We start from the raw sequence: 22,511 nt of genomic DNA, 5'->3' as shown, positions 1-22,511 counted from the left end.
CATTTATGGCAGATTTAAGTAAAAACATAATTTCGAAACAACAACAACAAGTAATACGTCTTCTGTATATTTAAACAATTTAAAAAAAATATATAAACTTCGTGATTTTTCAAATAAACCCCGTAGCTACGTTTAAGGATTTGGAACTCTTGGCAAGGTTCCAACAATTTTTATATCTCTCGTAGAACCCAATCTACCGTCTACATCGTAGACTAACGGAAGTAAAATACTTGAAAACGAAGGTACTTTAAAAGCAATGAAACACATTCTGTGAAGAGCAAGGTTAATCCAAAGCGCGGGAAAGCTTCGGAATTGAGGAAATCTTCGGTCCGGAAAGATGGAGATTCGGACGAGAATTAGAAATTCTCTGTTTCACGGAGGAACAACTGGCTCCGCGCGAAGACCACGCTACCGAGTCGAATTCTGGTTAATCAAAGCCTGTGGTCACGACGAGCTTTGTGAAACGTAAACACGTCGCGACGCTCGCAATCCGAAGTTCCGACACGGATCGAATTCTCCCAGCGGAGAATCCGAACGGAACGCGGAAGTTCGAATCTCTCGGCGAATTATTAACAGACACTCCAAGTTACCAAATATGTTGGCCGTTTTGAACACGATCGTAATCTCTACTCTGATACGATCAGCGAGATCTCTCTTTTAAAGATCTTTTTTAAAGATTCTCATTTCGAAGGAACGCGAACGAACTCGTTTAATTTCAACGAGCGCGTCGTATTTATCTTTTCCATTGATCCTTGCGCAATATCGACGTCACGAATCTGCATAGTAAACACAGTATCGAGCAAACGAATTGCAAACGCACAGATTGTTTGCTTTCTAGAATCATTCTTTAATAAAGCTATCCTTATCTGCCAACACGTGTGTTTCTTTATGCAACGAGAATCCAGGTTGTCAATCCGATTCCCATCGTTGTTTCGATAAGGAAGGTTTTACATTATAGTTCGATTTCCAAAGGTAGAAGACACGAAACGAATGAATATTTCGCCAAGAACTGTGGATATTCGTACGTGACCCTTGTTTCTTTCGCATGGAAATCGTTTCCTTGTAGGACGACTGTACTTTGTAATATTCGTTAACCCTGGAGAAAAAATAACTTTCGTCGTATTCTTACGCTGTGAAACACACGTCCTACGAAGAAGTTCGTAAACCAGAGGTCGTAAATAATTTCGAAGAAACTTGGAACGAAGTTAGACGCGAAGATGGGAAATAAATGAAGGGAATTATCGAGTAGCGGGAAATCAATTATCCAGATCCGGGAAGGGAAGGGAAAAAGAAGAAGAAAACGTGACAAAAGAGTGGTTCTCTGTTGACGTTGGTTGTATACTCGCCGGTATCGCTGATGACAGAACACCCGTGCATATTAAACGCGATTTCATTGTCCGACGTTCAGACGACGCACATAAATTTCACAGAAACGGTGGACACAGAATCGACGAAAAAGCTCGGTCTCGGTTTGAGATTGAAAGGGATGAAATATCGCTATAAATCGTGCAGTAAATTTAAAAAAAAAAGGGGGCGGGAGAACAACGTTGTCGAGTGGTTTTCTTCGGTGCTATCGTTTTTTGATTGGACGAAGAACCGGAAAAGAAAAAAGAATAGAAGGAGACTGGTAACACGCGTGACAAACGAGGCGACCACGACCCGTCCGTAGTAAAACCTTGACGAAAAAACGTTTATCTTGACCCATCTAAACGCAGCGTATCCCATTAATTCCGTGCTTTCGTTTTTCCAAGTTTCGACGCGAGGCGGAAGCGACCCGAGTACGTCGACGCTGAATAATGAAGAAATAAAAATGAAAAATAAAGATAGGACTACACGGTCGGTATTGGATAATTCTCGTGCGAAAAGACTATTTGGTTATTTTAAAATTATACTGCCAGCCTTTCCTTGCTGTTTGAGATGGTAACTTCGTTAACACGGCGAATCGCGCTTCACACGATCACCGTCGACAAATTTTGAACTGAAACATCCATCTAAATTCTATCATCCACCTTGTATTTTCGACCAATCGCGGGGAGACGCAATCGCGAGGAAACGCGTCAACGGCAGTCGTAAATTCCCGTTACGATTATAATAATCGACGCCGCGAATAGATCGATCCCCTGATTTCCATTGAGATAATAGGGGTGGTTGAGGTGGTATAACGCTGCGATTAACAGGGTTATAAACTATATACTTTCAACACTTAAGAGTTACACCGTTGCGTATGATATACGTGGTAGACAATGATTTGGCGTACGAAGATGCGATACACTTGCACAATATTCGTCGGTAGTCGAGTAAGGCCCTTATAGTTGAGTTTCTAGTTGTAGTTGACGTAACAGTAGAGGAGACTGACGTTCCGCTCTCATGCAATTACGGAGGAAAACTCGGTGTGGGTGTGGTGTTTGAACGAAGAAAGCGGATTCGTTGCTCACGCTTTTCGTTAGCAAGGCGAGGGTAACGATCTGCGATGTCCATTGGTTCTAGTCAGTGTTAACGAGAGATGAGAGGGAAAGGAAACCTCCTACCAACGTTGCTAGTTGGTGTCATTGTTTAAGGGAAAAACCAGATTTTCCGTTAGATATATAACCGCCTTTTTCGTTAGGTCACTACCCGCTTTCTCCGTAATTCTTAGGACTTTTCTAAAAACCAGCCGTGCACCGAAAATATTTCTAAGATTAAAAAATCCTTCGGGACAAACAGATTGACCGAAAATCATACGTTGACACAACGAAGTTAAAAGTTAAAGGTTTATGGTGGATCCTTAGATTTATCGAGGGTCGGAGTGACGGTACGTAGACCGTTGGCTGTCCAGCAGCGAGGGATGGAGTGCAGATGTCTTACGCGACATAACACACCTAAATAATCGCCTAATTGATCAGATTTTCGACTTTTCTTTCGTTAAAAAATTCATCTTCGATCCGACTATCGCTGGATCCGGAGGCGCTGGACAAGGGATGCGTAAATCTGTGATTAAAATAAAGGCTGTAGCGAGTGATGTCGTTAGAAAGCACAACGGCATTTATAGGCCACCAGAAGATCGACGACGTGAACGTACGCTGTATATATCAGCCGCAATATTGTCAGAAAGGGTGAATGGGGTGAGTTGGAAATTACCAGAAATCGATAAGGAAGGGGTATCTCGGTCTCTCGGTGGGTACTAAAAGCACGGCCGGGTAAATCGCTAAGTGCAAAACACGGTAAAGGTAGAGGGCCGAGAAGCTTCCGGTTGCTAGGTGAAAGAGCTCTGGCTTCGCCGGAGTTGGTTTCCGCAGCAGAAAAATCTGTTTTGATCCTTCGTCGTAAATATACGATAATATACGTGGTTCTATTCAAAATTTATCCGCAAACATTTGTTAGACAAGATCTTAAACATGATTTTAGGATCTAGACAATCTCAAATTCGTTGTGTCATAAGTACCCGTGTTCGTATAAAAAAATGTAGAGACATGTTAGCTTCGATTGTTACAAATATAAAATACGAGAAAATAGGAAGAATCAGATTTAATTATTTTTGTACCAGTCTCGAAACGTTTATCGATTTCTATATCTGAAAGGTATCAGTAAATGCGAACGACGAGTTCGTGGGTGTCGTTATCATAATGGCAACTGTAGCCTTCTCTACGAAAAAGAAGTCGCTAGTCGAAGCAACAGAAGACATTTTATCCGATCAAAATGGCATTCGGCAAAACGTCTAAGGTGTCCACGATGAAAACCTGTCCAGAAGTTTCGATAATCACGTCAGACGATATTCTGCAGCGCGAAAACGCGCAACTGATTTATGCAGGTGAGACGGGTCAATTTCGCTGTCACGAGCTTCCAGCTTTGCAACTCAAGATTTATGGCATCGATTTACACGCGCGATTCGATGAAATATCGTCCTTTCGGCGAAATATCACGCAACGAGATGAAAAACCACGATTAAACCAGAAGAGAAGACACAACGATCGAATCTCCGGTCCATCCATCGACAACCACCGCGAATGTAGCTTTTCTCCAAGGTCGCTACTGCCACGGGAGAATGAAATAAAGCAGGAAATGGGACAAGGAAATGGACTGGTTGATTTCGTTCGCCATGCGAACGAACATCGCGCAACTCGGAAATCGCCGTGATTTTCTCTCTTTTTTACGCATGGACGTTTACGAACGTTTGACTAAAGCAAATCGTCGAACGAGAATTTTGCACTCCGCCGTGCTGTAGCTCCAGCCAACCTGTCGAAAACGTTTCATCGAGAGACAAGCAAACGCGATTGCAGCACGCTGCGATTCGGCCGACTCGAACCACGGTCCAATTATCGGCGAGCGAGTTTGCAGGCGTGAAAAAGGTCGAGGGAAGTTAATTAGGACGGTATAATCATCGCCCTCAAGTTCATTATCCCGAGCAAGGGAGAAAGGTTGTAACCGTGAAGGGATATGGCCGTCCTTGGGATGTGAATTCGCCCGCGACACGCTCAATGCCGCTTTCAAATTTTCGAAATTAAGGTCCGATGCCACTAGCACTCTGGCGATATTCATTTGCAATTAGCAGTTTTAGGGTGACACGCTCACCGGATTGATTAAGTCGTGAAACGAGGAGTGGAAAATGTTGGTCGTGAATTAAAGACGGATATTCAGTTGATAATAAGTTTGCTAGAATTTTGGGGCTCGTTTCGCCAAGTCTGGAAACAACATCGTAGGTCGCTCAGAGAGACCGGAAATTTATACCAACGAGAGCGAAGTTGCAATTTAAAATACATCGGACGAGAATCAACGTTCATCTAGAAGATTAAAGGTTATCGTGACTCTTGGTTCGATTCGCCCACGCGTGAAATTTATATTTTGCAAGCAAATTCAATCATAAATGTTTGAAGGACTTGCGCGGAATTTTGCAGCTCCGATAATATATACAGCGATGTACAATGACACTCGTCGAGCTACCGCCGAAAAATTCTGCAAAAAGTCAACCTACCGGTCGAAGGATTACGATCACTCTCCTACAAACGATCGAACCAACAACATCGCTGCAGTCTCGACATTTTCAGTTTATGTTTCAAACTCTCGCTTGATCTCCGAAAATAATGAAAAATAACAGGTATGGATTAAATCGGGCGATCGAACGATCCGCGTCGTGCTAATCGCCTAATGACGATAATCTATTCAGCCGGATCCAAGAAGATTACGCCATCGAGACACACGTTTCGCCGTAAGAAGCAATTAACGGGACGATTGATCGCGATTGTACTCGCGATAATCTGTTCTAGCGCAATTTGTTTAACGTCCTTGGAAATCGATTAAAATTTTCGAGCGTGTACCAGCCGAGAATGGAACAAATACTTTGATCCATCGATAGAAATACTTGCTGATAATTAAATCGCCGAAGCGTTGAAAACTCGTCTTATGGACGATGCTTTTCAATGCATTCGATTAATCACGGTATTTACCGGATGAACGAGCATCTGAACAAACTTTGCCGTTACATAATAGAAACCTAGCAAAGATAGGAGAAATGGTTCAAGGTACACCGAACGACTTTTCCATCGGTGTAGTTGGGTTAGGTTTTACAACTGTGTCCTGCAGCTCGTGTTTATTCAGAAAACAAACCCGATCGGAAGGGCACAAAAGAGAAAGACGTAAAGATGCGAGAGAAAAGTAAAATAAGTTCCATCCGTATTAAGATGTCTTTTTTTACGTGAGAATGGTTCAAGTTTGGCGGTTCCATGGGCCGCAGTGATGTAAACCTAACTTTCGCCGACGGCTTGTCACAAGCCGATTTTCCAACTGGCTTACGTAAAACTTCGTAATCTCGTTTCCTCTGACGGACATCTGGATCGGCGCCCACGATACCGAGTAAGATACGCTCTTAATTCGAACATATGAGAAAGGTTAAAGAAAACTTTCAAAACTTTTTATTACAAATATCGTTTCGTTTCTGTGGCGTATTATTACGTCAGAGAACTGTGTCTATTATCAAATTCCATCTGCAAGGTGGAAAGTTGCACACAAAGGATAAAAGTAAATCTTCATGAGATTAAAACTCGGGTTACTCGATTATGGACGGAGGATCACTGTGCCCGGCCAATAAAACTTTCTCTCTGATGAAACGCATAGCCGGAGAGTTAATTTATTTCTAGAACAGCGACGTAAAAGCCAAAGTAATCCCGCGAAATCGGAAGAAGAAACGGCGGATAACGAAAACTGTAAAACGAGACGACGCTTTTATTACGCGAAACGTCCTTTAACGCGTTGAATACCGCGTGTGCCATCGATGACCCACGCTGAACTTCTCATTTAGATCGGACCGTTGTAATTATTTCGTGTAAAACGGAACACGATCGTGAAATTCTACAAAATATAATCAGTCGATGTATAATACAATTGCAATAGTATGGACGATCGATGATTCGCGTAGTCTGAACAGTGAAAATGGTCCTGCATTCAACGTATTGACGTCAGACGAATGTTAATCGAGAAGTTTTACAACGGAGCAGATTTCCTCGTAGATACGTAAGAAACGGATGTATTCTGTAGAAAACGTGCGTCATAGATCCAGCGAATTTTTTTATGACACCAAAGAAAGCGAACACTTGTATTTCTAACTGAAATATGAAACACGGAAATGAAGTAGAAATTACATTGACGGCGAGATGAATTACGATGGCCGCAAGACGTGGATAAATAGGGAGACGAAAGAGTTTGGCCGATAATCGAAGTTTTTCCAAGCGATCTGTAGCTTTTGCTTCCGACGATCGAGGGTGGTTCTCACGATGATTGGCGAGATTTCGTGTGGCAATATTTTATCACGTAATCGAATACTTGCTCGGTTTCCTTTTCACGAAGGATCGTCGAAAAGGGGATGAAAAAATGACCGACGAGGCTATCCTTATTTTCGATAGAATATCCCGCCTCTTGTATCGCGATTCTTGGGGTCGATTTACCCAACCTACCATGGACTGTTTCACCGGTTACGAAGCAACGAATTAGAGTCTCCCCGTGAAAAGTATCCGAACACATATATATTTTAAAAAATTAATGTACGTAGTATTGCATACGATAAATAAAAATATATATTATAATTCACATTTACAATCTGCTTATTCCGAAATAGTTAGGAAGCATTCGTTCTAATTATTTGTTTATCAGTAATGTAATTAGTTTGGGAAAATTCACGTTTTGTTAGCAAGAATCGGCCAGAGTGTTCAGATACTTACGAGCAGTAAACGTGTGAAATAGAAATCGGCATAGCGTGGGAACTATCGTTAGAACGTATTACTGTGGGAAGGATTAAGGGAAAGTAGAGTATGATATTTCAAGCACGCTGAAATCGAGTGTCAAGGACAGGCCGTGAGAATATCCTTAGACAACGAATAAAGACCACTCTACGAAGTCCATCTCTTACGGATGAGAATCGTACGGGAAATTAGACGAAGGATCTTGTCTCGTCAGAAGCTGCTTTAATCGTTCGAGTATCCAAAGGAAACGTGGGAGAATATCCAATGTTATTCGGTCGCGTGAAACCTTCCTATAAACGTAGAAGCGTATCTCAGCTGTTAATAAATTTGATAACAAGATAAACCTTCAAAGGGCATAACTTTGCATCGGAAGTTTAGCATGTTCGCGATCTCGTGATTCATATATGAGCCAGGATAACTCCCTCCCTTCTGCTATTTAGATTCATTCGTCGGAATTTGATGGAAATTAATAACTTAATGGCGAATTAATTATTATGGAATTTGCGGGCTATGAGGTTCAATTATCTATGGGAAAATATTATTCGATTTAATCTAATAAAAAAATTAATATTAGTAATGAAAAATTGGTAATGCTTACTTACAAGGTAACGCATTGCCTTGGGACGTGAATGCTGTTATACAGACGTAATATCTGCTTTGTACCTCACTGTGCGCAAACAGCGTTCCGGAATTACTATCTCGAACAAGGAAATTTAGAAAAGGCAGGTCGCGAAAGACAGCAAAATATTTTCCGCTTGCGGCTGTAATTCGTATTATTTTGCTGCGTGTACGGTGATAATTTTTGTTACTCTATATTTCAACAATTATGTTACACTTGGCGCAAACTCGGTATTTTCTTACTAAAATTCCTCTTGAGATTAAAGCCGCATATATTTCCTGACTGTATGTATTCAGTTATATAGAAACGTCAAATTAATCTACAACGCTTGGACAACCTTCTTCAACTCGTAACCTCCGTTTCGGTCCAGTTGGTTATCGTTATCGTGTCTCTAACACCGAAGTTTGCGAAGAGGAAATCGTAGGTACGCTCGATTCCTATTCACCCCATTGGTCCATTTCGATGGTTTTATCGTTTGCATCGTTATTGTTCGTCTTCCCGGACGTTGGTTGCCTGGCGGGCGAGTTTTGTAGTTGAATCGATTCCGATGAAAACACGACCGACGTACCTGCACACTATGTACAGATTGTATCCGGAGAAGTTTGACAATCTCGGAAGCCGCGAGCCATTCACACAAGTCGGTGTATCGAGCTTCGAGGTTTACGATCCCGCAGCGAGAGTAGTACTCGATAATGAAATATCGGACACGCGAACAAATGAATGCCAGAATTTCCAAGAAATCGTTCACGTCGAAACTCCCAGGAAATCGACGTCAAGCAAGTTCGCTGTTCGATCCAAGTTTCTAGCCGTAACGTGGTCGCATCCGCGCGTCTTTCTTGAAACTTGCCGCGAAATGAAAGCTATGACCGTCGTCGGAACATCTCCCGGAAATTTTATCGAACTTATCTAGCTTTGATTAGATATCGACAAATTTTGCTTCTTTTTTTTTTTTTTTTTTTTTAACTAAAACCTTTAAAAAGTTGTAGTGATATCGTTAACATCGCGAATTACAAAATAACCAACGTTAGATACCAGCCTACCGCGACATCATGCGCCACGATTATGATTATGTATTATAAATGTCAGTATCCTTGAAGAGTCATTTCTTTTCTAAATGTTTCATGCGATAGCTATTAGTCATCCGGGACCTTCCTCTTCCTCAGCAACTCTCCTCCAATGTCATTCCTTCTTTTACAAGCTTATACATGAAATATCTATCTTACAAAATTTCTCTGTAATCCATCAAATATCTATCTTTGAACCTCCGAAGAACATTAAAAAACGAAGCAGATGGTGAATTAATTCTCTGATTTAATTTTTCCCTCCAAATTCCAAGAATAACACGACTCGGTCATATTGAACGATTCTTAATTTTCTTAAGTAGAATTGGCTTTATGGGGCCAATTGCATTACCTTCTCTTTTTTTCTTTTTTATTTTTTAATTAATATATTCAATCTAAATTTACTTAATTTCACATCATCGAGGATTGGTAGGTTTTTACAGAACATCGTTCGATTATTCTCTTACGTATTTTCTTGAAAAATAGACGAGGCGATTTTCAAATTGCCTTCCACGTCTTTGACGCTGATAAATTAACGCGTTTTAGTGTTCGAAACAAACGCGTCGTGACAGCTACTTCGGCTCGAAGCTCCGGGATCTTGTCAATTAGAGAACACGAGTCGCCTTGCAGCAAACGCCGCGTCAATCAAATATGGTACGCTTATCTGCCGCAACAATGCAACCTGTGACATCCGTTTGTAACGTTTGACTTGCTACATGATTCCACGGTTCCGTTATTGCGAGAAATTCGAGGAATCTCTCGAAGAGCTTATGAATTGAAATATAATTGCATATCAAAAGCGATCGATTGTATTTTAGTGAAATTTTTCTATGCTTCTCGCGCTTAATACCTTTGATAGCAAACAGGCGTTTTACGTCTCTATATCAATATCCACGCTAATTATACGATGACCTTTGATCGTGCTCTCGTTTGCTCACACGCTCCCCAGACTTACATTGGTTCGCGGTTAATGAATAATGCATGTCGCACAAATTGATCGAGCTTATCGCCGTTCCAAACCTGAATTCCTCCTCGAGAACTGGTTTTTCTGTGAAATCGAAAATAATTTCACAGAATAACGTTCACGATCGAATAACGCTCCACGAGTCTTTTAATTCATAACCATATGACGAAAAATGCAGACAAAAATGTTAAGAAGTTTTACTGGTACGCCGAATTGGACAAATCGATGGTTTTTTGAATTTTCTGATAGCGTAGCATCTGGAAAATATGTCCATGAAATTTTAAAACGTAATTCTCAAAATTGCCAGAAAAATTTCTGACAAATACATTTCATTTTGTGGAATAACGATTTTCGCCTGTGAGATAAATACGCATATTTTTCGCTTAAAAAAATATATATATTTTTTTTTCTTTAGTTTAATCGGAACGCGTGATGTCTTAGATGATATGGGATTTGGGAAATGCGTTTAGAAAAATCGGTAGTTTGATTCGGAATGTAGGGAAAAGGAAAAAGGTAAAAAAGATTGGTTTTTTTCAGGCGTCACTTCGGGAGGATCCCTTAAGTTACACGTAGAATTTTGATCATTCATTTCCATTTTATCGTTAAATAATTTAACTCTACGATAATTCTCACTGGAACGTGGCTGGATTCTCTCGCTATATCCTTAAAGACGCACAGGCGAGTGCTATACACGAACCGGAGAATCGATAATCACGCAGAAGGTTGCGGAGGGTGAAAACATTGAGCAGAGTCGAAGACGGCAGGAATCTGGGGAAAAGAGCTGGATGAGAACCTACCTACTCGCGTGGTATTCTCGGCTGACTGAAATGATACGATTTCTACGCACGCGACCTCCAACTCCCTGGCAGCCTCGTCAAGGTTGAAATCTCGAAATCATCATCGAAGAATCCCGAGCAAAGAATACGAAATGCAGATCGGAACGAGAATGGTCAAAACGGTGAAAGTGGATAAGTTTGGTGAATGCGAATTACCTTGAAGAAACACGTTTCGAATGGGATGAGAAGTATGTACGTGTAGTACGACTCTGCGTAATATGCGGTACGACGATATTTTTATATATCGAGTGAAATTATTCACGATACTAGGAAGTTTGGTTGTTTGACCTGGAATTGTTGTTTGGCAATTGCTTTTTCCGATCGCCATGTCGGATTGCCACGCGGTACTTTCGTGCAGGACGTTCCGTTTATTCTGACCAACTGAATTATTCGATACGATCGACCGTGATATCACCAATAACGAATAAAACACAGAAAATGAAAGTAGGAAGTCGGAGAGAAAAGATTTCCGATAAAAAAATGTTTGAAACGAAAGAATTTTTGTTTCTTAAGTGATCGTTGCAAAATTGGAAAATTTAAAAAGTTTAAAAAATAGCTACTCATTTTTATTCATAAATCGTACTATTCCAACGGGGAAAAAGTAAAGTCGAGATAAATAAATATTGTTCGTTAAAAAAACATGAAAACAAGCGAATTTTAAATGACGTACATCACGGCTGAATAACTTCAGTTACAATAATTAAAAGTTTAATCGTGTATGCTTTATTTGGAGATACGCCACGCATAATTCGTCATTGTAATTTCTGCAACGTGATTTCTGTAACACGCTGGTGTTTCATTTTCCTCCACGGGCTGATCACTCAAGCGATTATGATCGTTGATGATGATTCGCGCTTGATAAATTCGTTATCTGATCAAAAATACATTCTCTTTGGTGAAAGGGAAAAGAATCGTTTGTCCATCCAACGAAAAGATAATTAAATGTACCGTAACCAATTAGACTTTCCGAATAACAGTTAGAGTTGGTGTAAAATTGGCGCAACTGGTAAACAGGTAGTTTGAAAAAGAGCTATTCGGTGAGAAAGTGAGCAGGAGATCGCGTGAAGGGACCAGGCGCCTCGACGCCTGCGTCGAATGGCTCAGTAGTCGGCGAGCCGTGCTGGACTTCGGACGTCGGGCGTAACGCCGAGCTTTACCACTTGTTCGCGGCCCTGGCGAAAAAACCGCGCTTCGCGGACAAATAAAAACAACCAACCTCGTAAAATTCCATCAAGCACGTCAATCGCGAATCATAAACTGCGCCAAATCAATGAACGTTCAGGACATATCCCATAGAATCGCTCGAGTTTTTCGTTAATCACTCGTTATCGAATCTTTCCAAAGTTCTACGTAGAACAAAAATTAGAAGCGACAACAGAAATGAATAAAGAACAACGATCGAATTAGGGTTCGAGATTCGTAACTTATTCGTGAAAGGCTTACGTTTCAAGGTTTTGCGGGAACGATGTTTCGAAGAGTTGAAAAGTTGTGAGACAATCTTTCGAGAAAGTGATCGATACGTAAGATGGATGATCGAGAACCGATGTAATAAAGATCGCGGTATTCGATAGATGGTTTGTTTACAGTGTAGCGTCAGTGATCTAGCAACTAGTGGCGCGGTGTAAACAGTGCTCGTAAGTAAAATAAACCGACGTGGTCTTGTTCGTGAGAAGTCAAAATCCAAAAACCGGAATTCCCACCTCGTAATAGAAATCTGCTGTTGAAACAGATTTTGGAAGTACTAGAAGTAGTTAAAAGATATATTTGGACGTACTTTTTCCGCGCTCGCAACGGTATAGCCGAAAGGACAGGTAATTTCCCATTTAATTCCCGCGGCGTTTTCATTATTCGCCGCGTTGTTCGAGCCCCTTTCGCTTGTCAAACTTGATAACGGATTATTCCATTTTGTAAATGATATCGCGATAATGGAACGCGAATCCTTAGTTAGGCGAGCCATTAGATTGATTTACTATAACAAAAGAAGGAAAAAAGAATAGGAGCTAATTTAATCACGTTGTAAGGAAAATTTTCGATAAAAATTGAACGATTTAGACGAAGAGCAAGCTTTTGACGATTCGAAGATCGGTATAAACTACCAATGATAGGTACAGTAGGACTTTATTTATCTGAACTGCATTTTTCCGAACGAAAGTTTACTTCGCGTCCGATTAAATGGCTTCCTACTATTTGAGCCTGCTTAACTGAACCTGAACTTCTATTACATGAACGAATACATACGCTTTTAAATTATTGTAAATACACAAAATATACTTCAAACGAAACTCTGTAATTTAATTTAGTCCTGTAAACTTATCCCAGGCAACCGTGTACTTCCTAAATGTTGAATAATTCCTACATTGTCGAACATAAATATCGGTATACTCTTTAAGATGGAGTAACTTTTTTAAAGCGACTTAATGTTTTTTTTTTTTTTTTTTTTAGAAGTTAGAACTTTTTATAACTTTTTTTATCTGAACCTGAATGAAAATTTAGAAAATACGTCGTGTAGATTTATGTTACGTGCTTAATATTTTATCAAAATCAGTTGGTACAGAAACGAACGACAGGTATCGAAAGATTTAGATTTATTATAGTCGTAGAACCATAGACCGAAAGTCTAGTAAAAAAACTGTGATTTTGACCACTTTAAACCGTTCGCAGCAACTCATAACAACGTTGATTTATTTCGATCAAATCTTCAGCGCGTGTATGACTGACACAGATCCACAAGATGAACTTTTTGAGTCTTCATTGCAAGCTCAGATGAAAAGGATGTTAAGGGTTGGTTGACTTTCAGATCTCTTTCGCGATTCTGATCTTGTTTTTTTAATTATTTATGTATATCATCCAACAAATTAAACCTTCTATCCTTCACAACAATCAGATCGTTTGGTCCAATTTTACAAAAGTTATTCCATTTTAAAGGGTACGACAATGCTTATTTTTGTCACAGTATATAATCGAAAGTGCGTGAAAATTTGTCTTGTGGAGACACGCGGATTAAAGTTATTGTTGCGCGTGTCTGCTGAATTGCTTCTTTCGGTTTAAACCTGATAGAGCGTTTGATCGCGGCTGTAGAAAGAGGCAAAGAACAGGCAACGGAATTCTTCCATCGCAACATTGCAAATATAATAAAGATATCAACTTCTTGATCAAATTACACCAGGTGTCCAAATACTTCGCTAGTGTGAAACTCGGTGAACTCTTATTATACAAATTCCAGTTATACAAACTGTTTGTCTTCGAATGAGTTCAGATAAATTGAGTTATGCCGTACACTGTTTGTATTCGTTCCCTGGTCAATAAATACGTCGTGTTATAGCTCGACGATGCAAACCGCGCAAGGAAACCGTGAAAGCGATTTTACGTATGCAAAGTGCACTCTGGTATCGATAATCCTGACTCATGACGTCGTTCGATGTATCAGGAAGCATCTCATTGTTCTTGCGCAAACACGCTCATGAAAAATGTATGAGCAAACAGGATACCATGGCTTATGGAATTTTAAGACGGCCCAAAAACCGAGTAGGCGAAGTCTGCCCTGCTTTAGAAATTTATTTGTCTGATAGCTCGCCGTTATAGAAACGAATAATTCACCGAATCAACCATAAGAGAGACGCGATGGTCTCTGCTGCCTGAATTCGATTCACCGTTAGTCTCGCGACGCGTGTCTTCGAATTAATTCGCGATTAATTATGCTTTCTAATCTCTGGAGATCAGGGAAATTCTCCTGAGAGTTCACCTTACACTAAACATCCTAAAGTCAACAAGACCATCGACAGTTTAGCTAGAGAAGCACGTGAACGCATCGAAGATTAAATAAGAGATCTAATCGTCCAGCTAATCGCTAATTGCGTAGAATTTCACCGATTTATCGCTATATAACGCTAATGTATGTTTGTGTTAAGTTAGTCGGAAAGTTTTGTCATCAGATTTATATATTCGCAATTTTATTCAGGGATTTCCATAAATCATAAGTCTTAGTTGAAATGTACGTATATTTGAACCAGAAAAAGAATAACCTTTTCGAAGCATGATAAGAGAGAGAATATAAAATGATGCGAGATGGACAAAAATATATTTTGTAATAATGAAAGTCTGTAAAAAAGTGGTGTAATATTACTTGAAAAATTATCTACTGTTGAAAACTTGATCGATGAATTATTCGAAACATTACAAAATGCATCGTTAGAGATTTACGTATTTCGTACAAGTGTTAGATGATAAAATTTATAGCGATGGCAACTTTCACAGTCGCTCGGTAGTTCGTTTAAATCTTTATAAAACTTTCATACAGGAAAAATAGTCGATACACCGAATCTAAAACCCGTATAATCCCACTACAGATAAAGTATAATTTCATAATAAAAATGAAACAATCGGTAGATAGTTTAAATCGATTATCAGATAAATGAATATCGAAAATTGCATTAAAAACTAATTAATAGAAATTATATTTAAATTTATTTCTTTCCTTTCAATGACCAAAAAAAAGTACAAAAAATTTTTCGACCCAATTCTGTACTGTATCGGTCGTTAATCATCGAGAGGACGTTTTTTAACTAATAGCGAGCTCGAGGGTCGTGCGCTTGAATTATTAACGGGTTTGATCATCAGCCTAAATCGTTTTAATCCCTTGGAAAAATAGCGGGACTGTCGGCTGCCACGATCCAGCGTAATGCAACGGAATTACGAAATCTCTCGCGTAAGGATTATACGTTGAAAATTTCGTGGGCGTTCTCGCGCGCGACAGCTCATTCTATTCGCGAGGAATTGATTAAGCCAACTTCCGTCGTAAATTCAACGCGTTTTAGGCACCTTCGTGAACATTCGACCGTTGTCGTCAACTGGTTGATGTGTTATCGTCGACTCAACTTCGCGTAACGAGAACATCTACGTAAATTGCAAGGATCGGCCTGAGGTAACTAACGAGAAAGTTCTAGCCGTCAAAGTTGACGACTCATCAGCCACGATATTGAATGCAAACGAAATGTAGTCTAAGTTCAAGCTACGTGTTAGACAGATCTGGATTAGAGACCTACATTCGGTATTCCTATTTAGAATTTGAATCAGAGAGCAAGTTTGTTCTGTTCGTAATAGTGGTTTATCTGTATTCCGACAGGAGGACAAAGTTTCTTTAAGGTAAAAAATGTATAGTTAATGGAAGAGGTATAATGAAATTGTAAATGATACTTTCGAGGTATGTCGAGAAATACGTGTACATTTAGCTCTTCTTCAACTTCAAGCATGATTTCGAAAGATATAACAAAGATACTTGCGAACAAATAATCCTCAGTGTATGATATCGTTTCATGAATTAGCTCATAATATTCCATGGTTACATAGATATATTACATTTCTCAAAAAAAAAAAAAAAAGATACAAGATAATTGTCTTTTTGATTTGATTAACATGCAGAATTGTACGTATCTTATACGATAGCCTGAATCTCAGAAAAGTAGATAAAAAGATCGCTTGTGAATTGAAATATCATAATATATGTGCGTTGTATGGAAAATAGCAAATTGCATAGCAGTTATTCTTAGAATCCACTTTCCAGATTGTTAGATCTACGTGAAATTTTCTTAACTACGCTATACTTGAAGAACAGAACGCGATCCTGTTGCGCGAACAATATTTTCGCAACTAATCTATCAGCGAGTGCTTTTCGTCTTCCACTCACCAGGATGCTTCGATAAAAGAATTTTATGAAACGTGTTTCTCCTCGAGAGGTAGAGGTTCGTTAAGCGAAGTCTGTGATGCTGGAGTCACAGCGGGAAAAACAACACGGCAACTTTTTCGCCGGAATCGAACAGCGAAAGGTACAAACAGAAAAAGGAGCGAAAGAGGACCTCGTATTTTAACGAGCATCTAATAATCGATAGTTCTCCGATACAAACTCGATTAAATTGTAACTCCATATCGGAGACCTTGGCCGTTTATCACGGTGACTATGTTTTGCCTTACATAATGCATCGATTGTGACAATTAGGATCGTCGAAAAATCTGTTACCTCATAATTATGGTTTAATTACTCGACTGAGCCTCTGAGAGACACCGGTGGATAATTAACGGATATGGAGTACGGAACCGTGTTTACCTGACAATCGGTTAATCAAGATAGGCTTTGTGTCCGATTACGGCTGCTAGTATTACGTGATCTTACGCAAAGTACTTCCAGTGTGATAACCAACGGTCTGTAACCGATCGAATGTACCTGGACGATTTACGTAACGATCATCTGCTCGTTTTCAAATGACAAATGGCACACGCGTTGCGTTTAACCTCTTCAGAAACGAAATTGTCACAGGTACGAAAAAATAATTGTTTTTAACGTTTCAAATAGATATTCGGTTAAAGAACTTTCTAAGGTAACAAAACTGTAACTTAACTTTTCTTTGAGAACTTACAGTTCTGTAGAACAGTGATTCCAAACTTTTGATTGTACATTTACGTGACCATTATATCTTCATACTTTTTAGTGCTATGCTTCAGTTAAAAGAAAACCAAAGGTACACGCACGGTAATTACCAATTACCGTACGCTATATCTCCAACAAATTAGACAATATCCAAATTGTTTATATAAATTTTCACGGATTAGAAGCATTTCTGACGTCCATAGGCCGAGGAAATCTAAAATCTTTTCTTTTCATCTTCTTTCTCAAATTCTCGAAGAAAGAATTCTATCTACGAATCATGTACCCTCGCCGTAAAACAATTTTTCTAGTTTAACGATCCTTATCTCGTTGAACGCGCGTCGATACTTTTTATCACCACGCCCACGCGTTTTCACTGTTTTCCTTTCTAGACTAGAATCTTTTCTTCGTTTCCCTGAGATACACAAGGACCAGCGTGTACGCGACTGCACGTGTATCACATTCACATTTCATAGAGGAATAAAGTGGAAATCCTCGAAAATTCGTGATGCTTTTACGAGACACGTGCTAAGCAGTGGCACAAAAATAGACTGGAATCAGCTTTTCGCGTTATATACTTTCCTGTCTTCCAGCTAATTTCTCGAGCCTGATTGATGGCTCTCTTTAATGACCGAGACTTGTCTTGCCTTCCATCGGACCTTCCATCACATTCTCCCATCGTTGTTCGTTAGTTAGAGAGCGAGAATCAACGAAACTTTATACGAGCGTAAAAAGTGCGCGGCACAATCGTCCAACATTTGATCAAGGAAATTGTAGGATGTTAAAAAAATAGGTTAAATTCGCGCGAACGATCAAATATTCTACTCGTTGACTGAAACAATTCGAACCTCGTTTCCATCCCAACCGCTTTATATACGGGTAATTCTATTTAATTATAATATTTGTATTGTTAGACTGCGCATCTTTATGTACTTATGAAAAATTAAGAGCTATGAAAATGCGAAGAACTCGCGTAATACGCAAAAATGTATGAATTTGTACTATCGTATTTGTGCTATTGTACTTGATGACTAGACGAGAGCATAAAAATGTAATTTATTATCTTCTTCTTCTATGATCTTCGAACAAAATATCCGAAGAAGTAGCACTCGTTCTGATATTTAATCGAAGAAACAAAAGCTTCCAGAAATACTTCATTATTTATTTTCTAAATAACATACTAAAACACGAGAATCCGTGTAGTTGGTGGTTTTTTCCGTTGTAAAAACAACTTTCGAGGAGTAATCCAGTGATACACAAAGCGTCGAATAACTCAATCAATGGAACAATGTGTCTACAAAAGTGGCAACTAATCCGAGGTTCTCTATATTCCGTATCAAAGATCGTTGGATAGCTTTGTCACTGAATCGTCCACTTCGTTTCATTTGTTCCCTTTATTTTTAATACACAATTTTTCGGCACAAAATGGCGTTTCAGGATGAATAAAGGGAGGCGAACGAGAACGAAAACGACGATTAAATCGGTGAAACCGCAAGGTATTCCCAGCAATGCGGGAGAATTCCAATTGCCATGACTCTGTCTCGATAGATTTACATCCGTGGCCAATTGAAAGAGCGCTCTGTTTCCATCCTTATTTTTCACATCTTTTTCATTAGCGAGATAGAAGCACAGACAGAAGGTCGAACTATTATTTTCCATATCATATATTCGCATCGAATATCTTGTGGCTTCTATGTAAATTTTGCAGATTGATCGAGTTTGATAAATATAGTCATGACAGTCGCGAGTAATAGTACTAACGAAATTTCTAAATGTTCGTATATTGCACATAACATATTCACCAAAGGTATCTACAAGTGTTCGATGACTTTCGTATTTCGTAAAACTGAAATTCCCAATAAAACGAGGCAAATAAAACAATGTGTAACAACAGTGTGAAATTTCGAGAAACGTATCGCTGCAAAATAATACTAGATATTTCTTACGCTTTGATCCGCTTTGGGAAGCAGCATTTATGAGTTTGGATGCAAATGTATAGCGAGTTTTGTTTGAATACAATAAGAAAGAGCAATCTAGAGATCGAGGATTCCCGGAAAGAAAGTCTCGAGTTAGAACTCGTCACCTTTTTGTTGCATTCCACCGAGACGCGGTGTCTTTCGTTGAGATTTGTATGGGAAATTCTCCGTACAAATCCGTGAAAAAGGATTGGAATGCTTCAGTTTCGTTGTCACGACAACGGGGCATACAAAATGCGAAAAATACACGGAATGCACATGATATATAAAGATATATGAAACGACTGGATCAAAGTTCTTCTAACAATAGATATTTAAACTGTATCTTTTTTACTTTTCACTTCTCTAGCTTAATTCGTAAAAATACAAATTTGCTTAAACATCCAATTTATTTGTGACGCAAAGCATTTAAAACCGTTCGGAGATAACTGGAACAAAATCGTAGCAAATTGAAATTGGAAAAAGCGGAGTTCCATGCAAGAATGAATATAGACAGAACATAGAGATAATCGTACTAGTATAAACGCGAGCAGAAAGAGTTGAAACATATAAAGAGAATACCAGAGAAGCTTGACGTACTACGTTCAATTTCACGGTTCTTCTGAGACTTGACGGGGCGTGAAGAAATTCGCAATGGATTACCCGGCATGATTCGCCGAGAATTCAACATTATGCCAGACTTAAAACGTTCTTTCGAGGCTTTACAGCGTGTTCTATGTAAATCGAGAGCAACGGACGAACCGCTGACCTTAAAGCGATAGACTGACTTGATGGCAATTCACTTTGTTCTTTTCGTAACGTTCTAAAATGTTTTAACCACTTTCGCTGGTAAAAGGGAATCGAAATCTCGATGATTAAGAAGTCGAATGATTCAAATATCGTGAAATCGATCAACAGTTTTATTAAGTATATCTTCTCTTTTTCTACTTTGAAAATCCTGTTTATACTCCTCCTACTTTTGCATTTTGACCCGATTCATTCTTCTATCGCTAAAGAATCACATAATTGAATGAAATAAACACTCAAACGAAAGCTATCAAATAAACTCTACAAGTTTTGGCACGTTACCCAAAAACCTTCGAGTTCCGAAGCAAATCGTATTTAGCTCGATTTAAGTTTACGCAAGGACACTACGCAAGTAGTCAATGCGTTTTCATAGACGTTAAATAAACGACGAAGGTGGCACGCAGAAAAATATACGAAGAACTTTCTGCCGGACTATCGCGTTAGTCACATTATCTTCAGAGAAAGTGCGTGAACAGTCCGCTTTGATTTCAAACGGAAGATTTTTTGCGACATACGAAAACTCTTTGTAGACGGATCATAACCGTAACAACGCGTTGCTCTTCCTCACAACGTTCCCAGAGGATAGCGTCTCTGAGGATTTCTAAAAACTACGAGCGGCAAAGAATTTTTCTCCGCGATTTTTCCATTATCTCTCGAATACGCGTTTAAGCATTTACGAAATTATGTGGAGGGACTAGAGATAACAAAGAACCACTCGCGGTGTTCCATACTCGCTTTTGATCGTGCCGAATAAAGGATACAGATGACGCAAGCAAGACCATCCCCGAAGAGTTTTCAATGAGAGACAGAGGCTACTTTCCTCTAAGCACGAGTTGAAACGAGAGGGGCTCGGGAGGCCTCCGAGAAAGCGTCGAATATTATCGAAGCTTATCGAAAGCTTTCTTCAACCATTTTATCCATTTTACCCATAGAACCGGATACTCCTACGACACGAAGTCCCCAATTCATTATTATTCCAATGTATCATCCCTCGTGCTCTATATTAGGAATTCCATTAAATAGGAATTACGTCAAATTAATTCGAAAGATCAACGCTATGATGATGGAGCAAGAGATATTGCAGATAGCATGTGACACGCTTTGATTATGTTGAGAATGGACGAGGAAGGGCTTGCCAGGACACGATATCGAATGGCCGTCCTCAGGCGAAACCCAACTTCCGTGGACACAAAAAGCACACCGATCTCGGCAGAATATTAGACATCCTTAGAATGGTTCCATTGGAACAAATTATTCTTCTGGTCACATAAATTCCTCGTACGGCTTGACGATATTTCAACGAGAACGTATGATACTCGTGGGTTTCCAGTCAAATGGAGAAATGCAAGATGGAACGTCTCTTAAAAAGAGTTTGTTTGGTGCAGCAAGTTTTTTAAAAGATACGCCCGATCCAAACGATATCAGATTTATCAGAACAAGGTGGCCCGTTTCGGCGAGTGCTACTACCCAACGATCGACTCTTCTCGGCGAAACTTCTTATCGACGATTAGGGAAATTTTACTCTACAAAAGCGGAACCATCCTCTGGTGACTCGTGACTAGTCGTTTCATACCGAGCCACAGGTAGGGAAACTCGTTTCAGAGAAAATTCCGTCGAATTTATAAAGATGCGTCCTCACTGACGTTCGCCGTCATCCATTCCCATACTGTTTGCGAGCATTTTCGTAAATTGCTCCTTTTTAACAGTTTGCGAAAACAAGAGACGCGACATCGGTCAGTTTGTTCGATAGTCCGAACGTTAATACACCAAATTTGCTCTCTACCTAAACGCCATACCTTCTCTCTCCTGATTCTTTCGACAACGATTGACGGTTTTCTTTCGACAACGGTTGGCGGTTTCCTTTCAACGAAAGTATATATTTGCCCTTCTTAGATTACCCTGCATTCAATCGACTAATTGAAACAATCGATTCGTTCGGTGTCCATGACACAGGTTCGTTTATCCTCGACCTTGAACCACGGTTCCTAAGGTTTTCGCTACCAGAGTCTCCATTCGATAATCAAAGAACAATTTGATATATCAGAATAATGAGATAAGCGCGTGATAATCGATGAACGTGGAAAATCGTGTGTTCGGTTAAACAATTTTGTCGAGTGTCGAGCGAACAACGATTCGTAAGTTTTGTGCGTGGTCTTTCATTGTTTGCTAGGCCTCTGTGGCCAAGAAGAGAACGGAAATATGGCTGAGAACGAGAGACACGTGGAAGCAGAAATCACGGAGCTGTCGTCGGATTCTGTGGAACATCGGGTGTCTCTTTACCCCATTACGGTACAGAAACCATTTCATAAATGAGAAACACCATACGGTAATAACTTGCTAGCTTTTGAATTCTTTGATTCGAAGATATTCGAAAACCTATCATTCAAAAATCATTCGAACGTGATCCTAAGATCGTTCAAATCGGATCGAAGACATTCGGAAACCATTACGGACACGTACAGATTGAAAATCGAGTCACATTTCTGATACAGCATGGTCGAATCATTCACAGTCGCAAACGGAAATATATATTCGAGATAAATCGTCGTTTCAATTTCAAATTTCAAATTCATTTCTAAATAATTACATCTTCAAATTACATATAGCATTACTGCGATGCTCATACCAATCACTAGACCGAAC

The 22,511-nt window shown here is 39.6% G+C and overlaps 2 protein-coding genes across 4 annotated transcripts in view; one reads left to right on the top strand and one right to left on the bottom strand.

Annotated features, from left to right (window-relative positions):
* The window catches only part of LOC117206009 (14 kDa phosphohistidine phosphatase-like), a 63,102-nt gene that overhangs the window by 3,690 nt on the left and 36,901 nt on the right, over nt 1-22,511 (bottom strand). The gene's annotated exons all lie outside the window — the stretch shown is intronic.
* The window catches only part of LOC117206002 (phosrestin-2-like), a 46,465-nt gene continuing 36,080 nt past the window's right edge, over nt 12,127-22,511 (top strand). Inside the window, exons 1-2 of one of the 3 annotated variants that reach the window (XM_033444920.1) lie at nt 12,127-12,322; nt 21,822-22,157. In XM_033444920.1, the coding sequence (XP_033300811.1) occupies nt 22,068-22,157 (90 nt within the window). In that variant the 5' untranslated portion in view covers nt 12,127-12,322; nt 21,822-22,067. Of the gene's footprint in view, nt 12,500-21,821; nt 22,158-22,511 lie in introns of all 3 variants that reach the window. The other 2 variants (XM_033444919.1, XM_033444921.1) reach the window with 2 other exon arrangements.

Source organism: Bombus bifarius, unplaced genomic scaffold (assembly GCF_011952205.1).
Source record: "Bombus bifarius isolate JDL3187 unplaced genomic scaffold, Bbif_JDL3187 scf7180000007996, whole genome shotgun sequence".
NCBI classification, from domain to species: Eukaryota; Metazoa; Arthropoda; class Insecta; order Hymenoptera; family Apidae; genus Bombus; species Bombus bifarius.
The sequence above is the reverse complement of the archived record's forward strand: the minus strand, read 5'-3'. Positions and strand labels throughout refer to the sequence as shown.